The sequence below is a fragment of the Orycteropus afer genome, unplaced genomic scaffold (genome assembly GCF_000298275.1).
Source record: "Orycteropus afer afer isolate SDZICR_OR568_19922 unplaced genomic scaffold, OryAfe1.0 scaffold00050, whole genome shotgun sequence".
Classification (NCBI taxonomy): domain Eukaryota; kingdom Metazoa; phylum Chordata; class Mammalia; order Tubulidentata; family Orycteropodidae; genus Orycteropus; species Orycteropus afer.
The window spans coordinates 10,845,997-10,858,521 of record NW_006921637.1 but is presented as its reverse complement, the minus strand read 5'-3'; the positions used below and the strand labels follow the sequence as shown (position 1 = coordinate 10,858,521).

The window sequence follows — 12,525 nt, the reverse complement described above, 5'->3', positions numbered from 1 at the left end:
AACCAGAAGGCTGGTGGTTCAAACCCACCAGCCACTCCATGGAAGGAAGATTGGGCAATCTAGTTCGATAGTGACACTGCCTTGGAAACCCAAGGAGAGGTAGAATGAGTAGGGTCCGACTCCACAGTGAGTTTGGTTTAGTTTTTATATGTTAATGATGTACTTAACTCACTCTTAAAACCGATATATTTCAAATTAGCTTGACTAAATTATTACACATGGTCAATATGTCAAATAGTTTATTTTACTTTAAAGTTCAACAGATAACAGCACTATCACAAATTTAATGTAATATATCAGTAGAAATTGTCATCATTTAGCATCATCATCATCATGGTCACATTATTAGAAACTGTAGCTTTCCCTTTCCAGACTGGACCTGACACATAGATGACTTTCTGTTTATAAAATTCAATTCCATCCATAAAGCACTCTTATTTGGGATGAAAATGGGCTACCCTATTATTCAAATACTGACTGAAAATCTGTTGTACTTAAAAGTATAGTAGGCCCTAGTTTAGAGTAGAAAATAATACAGATACAACATTTCCTCATGGCATTTATAATTTGCTGGGGATGAAGGCTAGTTAAAACCACCAATTAAACCCCTGAGTGGGCAGACTCTTTTTTTTTTTTTTTTAATATTTTATTGAAATATAATTTATGTACAGTGAAATATCCAGAACTAAAGAGACACAGGTCAATGTATTCCCCCTGCCCAGTGTTCTTTGTTGGCTACCCCTGGTAACCAACAAAGAAAATTTCTTTCCATTTATAAACCTTTCCTTGACTTGTTACATAATGAACTAATACTGTATTTGTCCTTCTGTGTGACTTATTTCAGTCAGCATAATGTCCTCCAACTTTATCCATGTTATGCAGTGTTTTGCAGATTCTACATTATTCTTTAGTGCTGCATAATATTCTGTTGTGTGTATGTACCATAGTTTAAAGTAGTGTATAAAAGTCTCCTACTATGACTACGGAGCCATCTATTTGTCTTTTCAGTTCCATTAGAATCTGGTTTATATATTTTGGGGCTCTTTCATTGGGTGCACAGGTATTTATTATTATTATGTCTTCTCGTTCAGTCATTCCTTTAATCATTATATAATGTCCTTCCTTGTCTCTTATGGTGGTTTTTGTCTTAAAGTCAATTTTACCAGAAATTAATATTGCCACTCCTGCTCCTTTATGGTTGCCATCTGCTTCATATATCTCTTTCCAACCTTTGATTTTTAGTCTATTTTTGTCTTTCTCTCTAAGGTGTGTCTCTTGTAGACAGCATACTGACAGGTTATGTTTTCTTATTCACTGCATCTTGAGTGGTACATGTAATCCTTTGACATTCAGTGTAATTATTGACAAGTATGAATTGTTGCTGTCATTTTGTTATGTGCTCTTATGTGGTGTTGCTGATTTCTTTGTTCCATATACTTTTCTGTGCTGAGCTCATTTTGTTTATGAATTGTGTTATCACTTCCTTTGTTGCTATTGTTTTAGTATTTGCTAAATATTCATGCTGGTCCTCTTTTTTATTCTCATGAGAAGGTTTGCACTTTTACTTTGAGGTTACCCTGTGATTTATAATTTTCTAAGCAAGTTTAGAACAGTCCGTTCTTTCTTGTAGTTGTCTTGACTTCCCTACCATTTAGAAGTTATTTAACTACACATTTTTTTCCCTCTTTTTGGTTTGTAGTTGTCCTCATTTGTCAACTATCTCTCTGGTTCCCTCTTTACAATCTTGTAGGCTTATTTACTTTGGATACTTCCATAACTGGGTTGGTTTCTGGGTTATGTCATCATGTGTGTTAATGGTCGGAAGTTGTCTGCTGTTGCTAGTTCTCTGTCAAAAGGATTCCCTTTAGCATCTCTTGTAAGGTTGGTATGATTTTAATAAATTTCCTTAATTTCTGCTTATCTGGAAATCTCTTAATTTCAACATCATATTTATGGGACAGTTTTGCTAGGGATATAATTCTTGGTTGGAAATTTTTGTCTTTCAGGGTTTTATATATACCATCCCATTGTCTTCTTGCCTGCATGGTTTCTGCTGAGAAATCTGAGCTTAGTCTAATTGGTTGCCCCTTGTAGTTAACTTCTCGTTTTTCCCTTGCTGCTTTCAAGATTCTTTGTTTTTGGTTTTGATGAGTTTGATGACGGTATGTCTTGGTGATTTTCTTTTGGGGTTTACCCTGTTTGGGGTTCGTTGGACTTCCTGGATGGATATATTCTCATCTTTCATCATACCAGGGAAATTATCTTCCAACAAATCTTGGAAAATTTTCTCTGTGGTTTTATTTGTCTCTTCCTATTCTGGATTTCCGATGACACATAGATTATTCCTTTTGATGGTGTCCCACATGAACATTAGGCTTTCTTCATTTTGTTTTGATCTTTTTTCTGATTGATCCCTTCCAAAGAAGTATTGAGGTATTTGTCTTCAATCTCACTAACTCTTGTCTTCCATTGATTCAATTCTCTTCTCCCCATTCAATGTGTTATCTATTTCTGACAATTTAGTATTAATCTTCTGGATTTCTATCTGCATATTTTGCATCGTTTCTAATTTTCATTTTTGTCATTTTGTTCTTATATTGTCTTTCACAACTGTTCTAGGGTTTTTTCTGTGTTTTCCTCAATTCTATCAGTGTTCTCCTTGATTTGTCTCTCAATCTGTTCAAAGTACCTAAGCGTAATTCTTTTGAATTTCCTTATCAGGGAGTTCTAATGTTGCTTCTTCCTCAGGGACGTGTTCTAGGTCTGTATCATGGCCCCTTGTTTCTCCTGCTTTATCTTGCTTCTTTGTGTGGACCATGAGACACTGTGTTGTCTCTGAGACATTTGACATTTTTGTGTTTATATTTAATTGGTGATTGTACATTGGAGTGACTTGCTAATGATTTTTGTTTTATTTGGATGTTATCTATGTTAGCAGGGTACTGTATGTCTCTATTCGCTAGTTGGCAGCACTTATACACTCGCCACCTGTGGTAGTTAAGTTCGTGTGTCAACTTGGCTGGACATGATTGAGTGGATGGGCAGCTGGAAGTAGTATTCCCCATGATGAGACTGGTAATCAACTCCATGGTGGAATCTACTGTGAGCAGCTAAATAGCTGCTTTAGGGATGTGGTCTGCTTCCCATATATAAGGAGAAGCCTTGGGGAATGGTCTCTAACTTATGACACGCTTGAATCCTGCAAGTAGCTTTATCATTGTTCAGCAGCCTGCCATGCTCTGTTGACCTTAGGACTTTCAATGGATTTGAATTAATGGCCTGCCATGTGGTTTGGTAACATCAAGACTGTGACAAGCCTCAGCAGCCAGCAGCTGTCTGAGTGAAGAAAAGCCTCTAGCTTTGGTGGGTCAACAGCAGGAGGCAGAGCTGAAGCCCAAGGCTGAGGGGCTTTCACCCAGCCCCTAGAGCCTGGCTCTTTGAAATTGGACTTAAAGCCTCCAAATTGTAAGAGAATAAATCTCCTGTTTGTTAAGGCCATCCCATTTGTGGTATATTCCTGTTAGAGTGGCACTAGGTAACCAGAACACCACCTGTCTCCTTTCCTGTTGTCAGCTTCCTGTATGTCCCTGCTGTCCTTGACAAATGGAGCCTATTCTTAGGTCCCCGGAATCAAAATGAGAATGCTGCCACTTTAAATATCCAAAATGGCCACAGCCTGTAAACATTCAAAGTGGCTGTACCATTGATCACTTTAAATATGCAAAATGGCCACCACTTGTAAACAATCAAAATTGCTGCACCCTGCACAGCCAAAAGTCCACAGCTCAGGTTGTCTCCCTCCTTGCTGTTTCCCTTCCTAGTCATAGGCCACCAGCGCAGTCATCCCTGCAGCCCTTGGCAACCAGGGCTGACGTTTAGGTCAATTATCAGGTCCCAGCACCTCTTGGAAATATTCAGGCTGTTGGTCTTATCAGAGTAGCTGACAGTCAGCAGCTCTGTCCATCTCTGTACTCAGTTTTCATTCAGTTTTTTCCACTAGTTGGTGCCTAATCCACTTCTGTACACTTCCTTTCAAAGCTCAGGACTCCGGGATTATCTTCTGTATCTCTGTCAATTGGTTTCTCTTTTTCTTTGTTGAAGAGGGTCTGTGTAGGTTGTCTGCCTATTCCACCATCTTACCGGAAGTCTGCCTTAGCAGGAAGACTAGTATTTCCCTTAGCAGGCAGACTTTTAAAATTGAAAGGAACTTTAATATTTAATCAAAACATCATGGGAGCTGAGCCTCTATCTAGAATCCACAGTTATAGCACTGTTCATTAGGCTCATCCTTAATTACATTTAAATTCAAGTTATTCAGTGCCAGCCTTTATCAGGTTCCAGTGTTGTTCAGAGTAATTTCCATGTAAATTTCTAAAGAACTTCTAGATTATAAGAACATGTCTTCTTTTTCTTTCTTTTATTCCCATCTCCTTTCCTTTGATTTCAGTCATTGGGAATATCACAGGTGATCTGCTGAAAATGTTTAAAGAGAAATATAAGGTTTAAGTTTCCAGTCTTTCTTTGGAAAACCTTCCCTGACTTCTGAAATTAAGTGGACTTCTTATTAGCTACCATAGCAATATATCATAATACTTGGTATAATCAATTGAAATTGAGCTGTACCCTCCAAAATATTCACAGCTCTAAGAGAGCTATATTCACTTCTGTCTAGCCCCAGCACACTGAACACTCAGTGTAGTCTGGCAGTGGAAGTTTTCAGTTCTACATATACAAATACTAGAGACTTTTTTCCACCCAGGTACTAATTTACAACCTTAACATTAATGGTCTCAGCTAGGTCACATCAAAATTAAAAGAAGATCAGCCTGAAAAAAAGCCTAATAAAATCTAGAACTTAGGAGTTGATCAAACATATTTATAACTTTCTAGCTTTTCAGAAAACCTTTAAAAAGATCAATTTTTAAGTTTTAACCAAAGTCAGACTAATTTGTTTTATGCCTTAAAGTTAAGTTGAATTACTTAATTTATTTCTGTTTCAAAGTCTGAAAGCTGTTATGGAAAAGCCATGCTTGTTTGTTCACATAATGCCTCTAAATTTACTTTTTCAACTTAGACTACATGAGAAGAAATTAAGTAAGTGTGGGAGAGGAAAGATTACTGAAGCATGTGAGCATATGCTAAATTTAAAACACCTTTTAGGGTAGGATTAAGTTTTTGCACATTTAAGACTTGGATGGTTTCCTTGTCTGTGTATATGTTTCTGTGTGCGTGCACAGGAGATACTTTAAAGGTTACTTGATTTTTTGAAAAAATCATCCTTGCTACATATATATGTTCACTCTGTAAAAATGTTATGAATGGTAGACTATGTTCACTTTTCTATTTGAATGCTGTACTTCAATAAAAAGTAAGTTAAAAAATATTTTCAAAAATCAACGGCAAAAAATAATCAGTCTATACAAACTCCAATACATGACACACCTTTCAAAAATCATTTAAGTGAAATTCAAGCCAATATTAAGGAGCTCTGGTAGCATAGTGCTTAAGGCACTTGACTGCTAACCAGAAGGCTAGCGGTTCAAACCCACTAGCCACTCCTCGGAAGGAAGGTTGGGCAATCTACTTCCATAGTGATACTGTCCCGAAAACTCAAGGAGGGGTCGCTATGAGTTGGGTCCAACACAATGGCACGTAACAACAACAAGTCAATATTAAGGAAACATATATTTAAAACAAGAAAGGTTACTCTACATTCTAACTGGTTTCACAGACTTCATCATTATTAATAAACTTCTAGTTTTTCCATAACTGCCTTCAATATTCAATTAAGCAACTCAATGCCAAATAACATCTCTATAAGGTTGGGCAATCTACTTCTGTAATGATACTGCCTCAGAAATTCAAGGAGGGGTCACTATGAGTCAGATCTGACTCCACAGCAGTGGGTAATAATGCAAAGAATAAGATGTAGGAATAAATAGAAAATAATCCATAAAAATCATTTATACATAATTTTCCCAAAAAGCCATTGTGAACTGTGTTTATAAAGACTATATAAAAAGACATTTTAATATAGGTCACTTTTTATAAAAGTTAGTTAAGTCTTGGGTAAATGTTTCAATATCTGAAATTAAAGGAACCCTGTTTTTTTTTCCTGCAAGATACCCAGAAGGAGCTCTGGTAGCTTAGTGCCTAAGGCACTTGACTGCTAACCAGAAGGCTGGTGGTTCAAATGCACCAGCCACTCCTCGGAAGGAAGATGGGGCAATCTACTTCCATAGTGATAGTTCCTCAGAAACCCAAGGAGTGATACTTCCTCAGAAACCCAAGGAGGGGTCACTATGAGTCAGGTCCGACTCGAATGCACATAACAACAACAACAACAACAAGATACCCAGGTGGGTGGGTGGGAAGTGTGCCCTTTCTTGGAAGCACGGGTGTGGCAGTCTGTACTTGGCTGGGATTCTTCTGGTTGCAACAGAAATGATGAACAACAAAACAAAACAGCCAAACTAGTTGTAGTCAAGTCAACTCCAACTCATGGTAACCCTAAATGTGTCACAATAGAACTGTGCTCTACAGAGTTTTCAACGATTGTGCCTTTTCAGAAGCAAATCGTCAAGGCTTTCTTCTCATCATTTTTTGAGATGCATTAGTATCTGTATCACTTTATAAAGACTCACTGTTAATATGCAAGACTGAAACATATCTAAGAGAGAAATTTTTTAACTGTTCTGTTTGTTAAGAACAGTCTTACCTATATGGAGTATGAATCTTAATACCTGTGAAAAAAACAACCTGTCAGAAAAATATGTGTGAAAAACACCTGTGAGAAATATCCTCAAAAACCTGTGAGAAACAAACAAAACCTCAATTAAGTCGCATACCTTGGCATCCCAGTCTTTATTAAGATAATATATACATGTCACACATCTTCCATCTCCATTTGGATTATCAACATGACGCACATAACCCGTTCCATTGCCTGGATAACAAGCAACCATGGCCTGTAATAATAATAATGATAAAAAAAAAAAAAGTCCATGTATGAATAAAAAGGGAAAACAGGTTTTTCGCTAATACAACTTAAATTCTTCCCTCTAATAAAAATTAAATTTTGTAGGTTAAGAAGAGGTAAAGGCACTTTATGCTAATATTTACAAAGAATACATGGAGATAAGGTGGGTGGGTGAACTACTTAAGGCTTGGTGAATCCTCCTGCAAAATGACAGGAAGAGCCAACATTACAGGATCAAAAGCCAACACTGCTATGAATGCATGCTTAGCTATCGCATGCAAGGGGCCCGTTTAAAACTCCAAAGGTCGTAAGGATCATGAGGCTTTACTGATAATCAAAATTGAGTGCATTATTTTCTTGCTTTATGGGAGGTGTCTATCCTCCCTGAAATCACCTTAGAACACTTATGATGTTGGATCTGACAGGTGAACTGCCCCAGTCAAGCACCTCATCTGACTTTGCCTCTGAATAACACTAATGTGGACAGGCATCATTTAGAAGGCCAATGCCAAAAATTAACTCATTTAATGTCAGTCATTTAAAAAAAAAAAAAAAAAAAAGGTTAAGTGAAAAATTAGCATATGACTGACCCTTCTTCACATCAGAAACAAAGTCCTTTTTTGTTCAGATTATAAGATGATACAGGAGCCCTGGTGGCACAGTGGTTAAGAGTTCAGCTGCCAACCAAAAAGTTGGAAGCTGGAACACATCAGTGGCTCCATGGGAGAAAGATGTGGCAGTCTGCTTCTGTAAAGATTACAGCCTTGGAAAACCTATAGGGCAGTTCTACTCTGTCCTATGTCATTATGACCTGGAACCAACTCAATGGCAATGGGTTTATAGTTCAGAAAATTGTTGGGTAACCTAACATGATTCCATTCCAACCCCATGGAACTGGGTGTACCCATTTAACAAATACATTTTGAGCACCCACTGTGTATATGAGGGATATTGGAGCCAAATGATGAATGAAATAAAGTCCATAGCTTTTATTTATTATGGAAGCTGGTCTAGTTCATGATGTTCAATCATCACACTTACCTGTTTTCAAATTTTCCTATCACCCTTAACAGAAGCTCTGTATCCACAAAGCAGTGAGTGCCCCTTTCTTCCTCTCTCCCCAACCCTTGGTAACCACTAATAAACTTAGGTCTAAAATATACTTCCCTATTCTAGATATTTTGTATGAGTGGGATCATACAGTATTTATCTTTTTGTGACTGACTTAATTCACTCAGCATCATGTATTCAAAGTACAACCATGCTATAGCATCTTGCTATAACATCAGGATCTCACTTGTGTTTTATTGTTGAGTAGTATTCCATTGTATACACATGCCACATTTTGCTTATCCATATATCTACTGATGGACATTTAGGTTGTTTCTATTTTTTGACTACGTGATAATGTTGCTGTGGACATTGGTTTACAAGTATGTTTGTATTCCTGCTTTCAATTCTCTAGGGTATATATACCTAGAAGTAGAATTGCTGGGTCATATGGTAATTCTATGTTTAACTTTTTGAGGAACTGCTAGACTATTTTATACAACAGCTGTATCATTTTACAATTCCACCAGCTATGCATAAAGGTTCCTATTTATTCACATCTTTACCAACACCTGGTGTTTTCTGGATTTTTAAAAATTTTTTTTTAATCTTACTGAGTGTGAAGTGGTATGTTTTATTTCTTAATTGGTAGTTTTGTTTTCCTGGTGTACTCTGTATAATTTGTATAAAAATGACTCTAATATATCCATTCTTACTTTGTTTGTATATCCTTATTGCGGTGTAGTAAATTACTTAGTGTGGCTTTTCTACCCATAAGTCTTTGTAAACTCCAAGGTGGGATTTTGTATGAGCAACTGAGCAGCCCCTGATTGCTGAAGCTATCCACCTGGGTTATTTCTGTTGGGAGTGGCACAATACAATGTTCTGGGAGGTGCCCACTCTCTCTCACGTGCTTAGAGTTCTGATGCTGTGATTGGCTAGTTTGACCACCCTTCCGGGCTCAAAGGAGGCGTCCTGGAGGCAGAACTCTCTCTGACTGCTGGTTGAGGAAGACGTGCTGCTGAAAGAGACACGCGCTCCGGAAAGAGACACGTGCTGCTGGGAAAAAGGCACAAGAGACACGCATTGCTGAGTGAGACACCAAGGGACCAGCACTGCTGGGCAAGAGACTGTGAGAGACTGTTGGCCGAGGGATGGTGGGCTAGGAGAGAGACTGAGCATTTTTCTTGAACTCGAATTGTAGCCTGGTGCTTCCCTAATAAACCTCATAATCTGTGAGTTCTGTGTGGCCACTGCAGTGAATTATCGAACCCAGGAGAGAGGTGGTGGGTGCTCTGGGAGGAACGGTTGGTGAAAGGGCTGGAGGGAGGCAGCATGTCTGGCCTTGCAGTAATAGGCCTTGGTTTACTGCTGGTAATCCTGTCTTCCTCTTGTGGGATTAAAGGAGGTTGGAACTTGTGGCCTCCTTGCCGTTTTTGCACTTATGCACAATACATTTAGTAAGTTCAATTTATGTTTTCTTAGTCTCTTGGTTAAGCAACTAATAATTCATTTTATGCCTGATTTCACCGGCTTGAGCACAAGTCTATAGGTCACTAGAAATATTTATGGAATACTGCAGTGTAGTAAATTACCTGGTGTGGCTTTTCTAGGCATAAGTCTTTGTAAACTCCACGGTGGAATTTGCTGTGAGCAACTGAGGAGCTCTTGATTGCTAAAGTTATCCACATGGGGTATTTCTGTTGAGAGTGGCACAAAGCAATATTCTGGGAAGTTTGCTCTCTCTCAGGTGCTTAGAATTCTAATTTTATGATTGGTTAGTTTGGCTACTCTGCCAGGCTCAAAAGGAGCCCTCGTAGAGGCAAAAGGAATCTCTCTGATTGTGGGGTGAGAAAGATGTTTTGCTGAGAGAAACATGCTCCTGAGAGACATGCGCTGCTGAGAAAGAGACACCGAGACACACGCACTGCTGGGAGGGAGACTGAGCGTGTACCTCCTGAATCGTAGTCTGGTGCTTCCTTAATAAACTCCATAATCTGTGAGTTCTGTGTGGCTACTGCAGCGAATTATAGAACCTAGCAGAGAAGTGGTGGGTGTTGCAGGAGGAATGTTGGTGCAAGGGCTGGAGGGAGGCAGCATGTCTGGCCTCACAGGGATAGGCCTAGGGCTATTGATGATTCTGTCTTCCTCCTGATGTGGTTAGGGGAGGCCAGAAGATGCAGCCCCCCCCCCCCCTTTGGCAAATACCTATCATGGTCAATATGGTACCTGATCTGAAGAGACTTGTTAACTAACTGAAAAGGAAAAACAAACAAACAAAAAATCTACATTTAAGACCTAAGCTTATCTTTAAAGGATAGGTCTAATTTAGAAATGTGAAGGAAAAAAGGAAGGCACATGAGTGATACAAATGAGCATAACAAATACAGGAGACAGCTGACAGGTACTTTTATGACCTTTTGGCCTGTCACTTAATTACTGTTCATAGGTAAAGTTAATTTGGTAGAAATTAGATGAAATCTTGAAAACTAAGGAAAGGAATTTGAATGGAAAGAATCAGCAATAGTGAGTCACTGCAGTCCTTGATTGGGGATGGCCACAGGGAAAGCTTTTAAGAAGGGAGCTTTCTTATCTTAATATTCATGTGAAAGATTAAATCAAATCCACCTATAAAGGATAAAACTGTTCCAAGAGATTTGCATTATATGTGGTTGTAAGGATAAGGAAATACATTAAAATCTATCAAGAAGAATTAAAATATCTCTATTTCTAGATATTTGTTTGGGATTGAAGTGATATTCCCTGAGGTCATTCTACCCTTCCTGAAAAATGGAGCAGGACATACCTTTCAACCATATACTCTGTAAGGTTGGGGTGAAGGGCCAGAAAAGAGTCTACACATTTGCCTAAAAAGAAACAATGCCATCTATTATATAATTCTTATGCATGTTTCCTATTGTGCCATCTCTTAGAGACTCCAACTTTAAATACTTCAATTTCCACTGGGAAAAACTTATTTAAACAGAAACAAAACAATTAAATGTTATTTTTTCCCTCCATTTTTTGATATGAAAATATACACAATTAAGGATGTTTTTAAGATAGGAAACACCATAAATTTGTTTTTAGTCTGAGAATGAAAGAAAGGAAGGGATTTGCAATATCTCTTTAGAATCTGAAGAAATTTATTTTTGGCACTGGAAGGCTTGTATTCAGATGAAATTCAACCAAGAAACATTATTTCCCTGCTTTTTGAACAGAATTATTTTAAAACAGAGATTCAAAGGTAAGAGAGTTAAATTTTTATGGGCTATCAAAGTATGTTTTTTACCTTGAATGAAGGGTAAAGATTTATTATTTGAAAATTTATCCTACTGAAATATATTGTCTCAGGTACAGAGCAAAATATTCTTTGTAAACACTGAGAGCTAACATTTATAATTCAAGCATGGATTATTTCACTTACTCTTCACAACCAACCTGTAAGGTATGTATGATTAATCTGCTCATTTTAGAATTTAGAAAACTGAAGTATGGTGAGAATAAAAGGAACTTGGCCTAGGATCACAGAGATTCTAAGTGGCAGAGGAGGGTTACAAACTGAAGCAGTTTAGAGGGGTAAATATCTTCCTCCTGTATTCTTCAATTCCTCACTCCAGTAATTGTTTAGTCTGATGAAGATATAAGATGAAATAGGTAGCAGAAGTTCCTACATGACTCACCACTTGCTACAGTGATAACCACTCAGGCATAATGTTCAAATCTCCCATGTAAAAACGTACTGTATAGGCTATTTTCCAACTCTATAGATACACCTTTTTAATTTTTCTCCCCATCCCACTCCAAAGCACATATATCCACCACTATCACCACCTCCAGAGGACATGGCCTCTGGGGTTTACACAGACCTAGCTCAAATATAGGGAGAAATAGGTCATCAAAAGAACTGGACTAAGTTTACTATAAGAACAATCTAATTTTTACTGTAAGGACAATCTAATTTTGAGAATTGTAGGTTTTATTTACACTTGCTTGCTGTTAGCTGCCACCGAGTCAGCTCCTGACTCATGGCGAACCCATGCACAACAAAATGAAATGCTGCCTAGTCCTGCACCATCCCCATAACCAGTTGCAGGTTAGACCGCTGTGATCCACAGGGTTTTCACTGGTTGTTTTCAGAAGTAGATTGCCAGGCCTTTCCTCCTTGTCCGTCTTAGTCTGGAAGCGCCACTGAAGCCCATTCAATGCAATACACAATCCACCACTGACAGACGTGTGGTGGTAAACTTGCTTATTTTAAGTAAAACTCATTTCCTAAAATATCCAATTAAAGAACATGAGAAAAATTGAATATTTTGTTTACTGTACTGGCATATTAAATGGGGGTGATAGGAGGGGATAACCTACATGCATTTTTATTATTTTAAATCCCTTTATTTACGTACTAAGACTAAGTGGTATGTCCAGAATCATTAACAACCTGAGACACGCAGATGATACAATTTTGCTTGCTGAAAGTGAGGATGACTTGAGGC

General features: G+C 38.0%; 1 protein-coding gene across 1 annotated transcript in view; it reads right to left on the bottom strand.

The window, feature by feature from the left end:
* Positions 1 to 12,525, bottom strand: part of EGLN1 (egl-9 family hypoxia inducible factor 1) — a 93,928-nt gene that overhangs the window by 3,451 nt on the left and 77,952 nt on the right. The window contains exon 2 of the mRNA XM_007938485.2: positions 6,849 to 6,968. Coding sequence (XP_007936676.1) covers positions 6,849 to 6,968 — 120 coding nt within the window. The remainder of the gene's footprint in view (positions 1 to 6,848; positions 6,969 to 12,525) is intronic.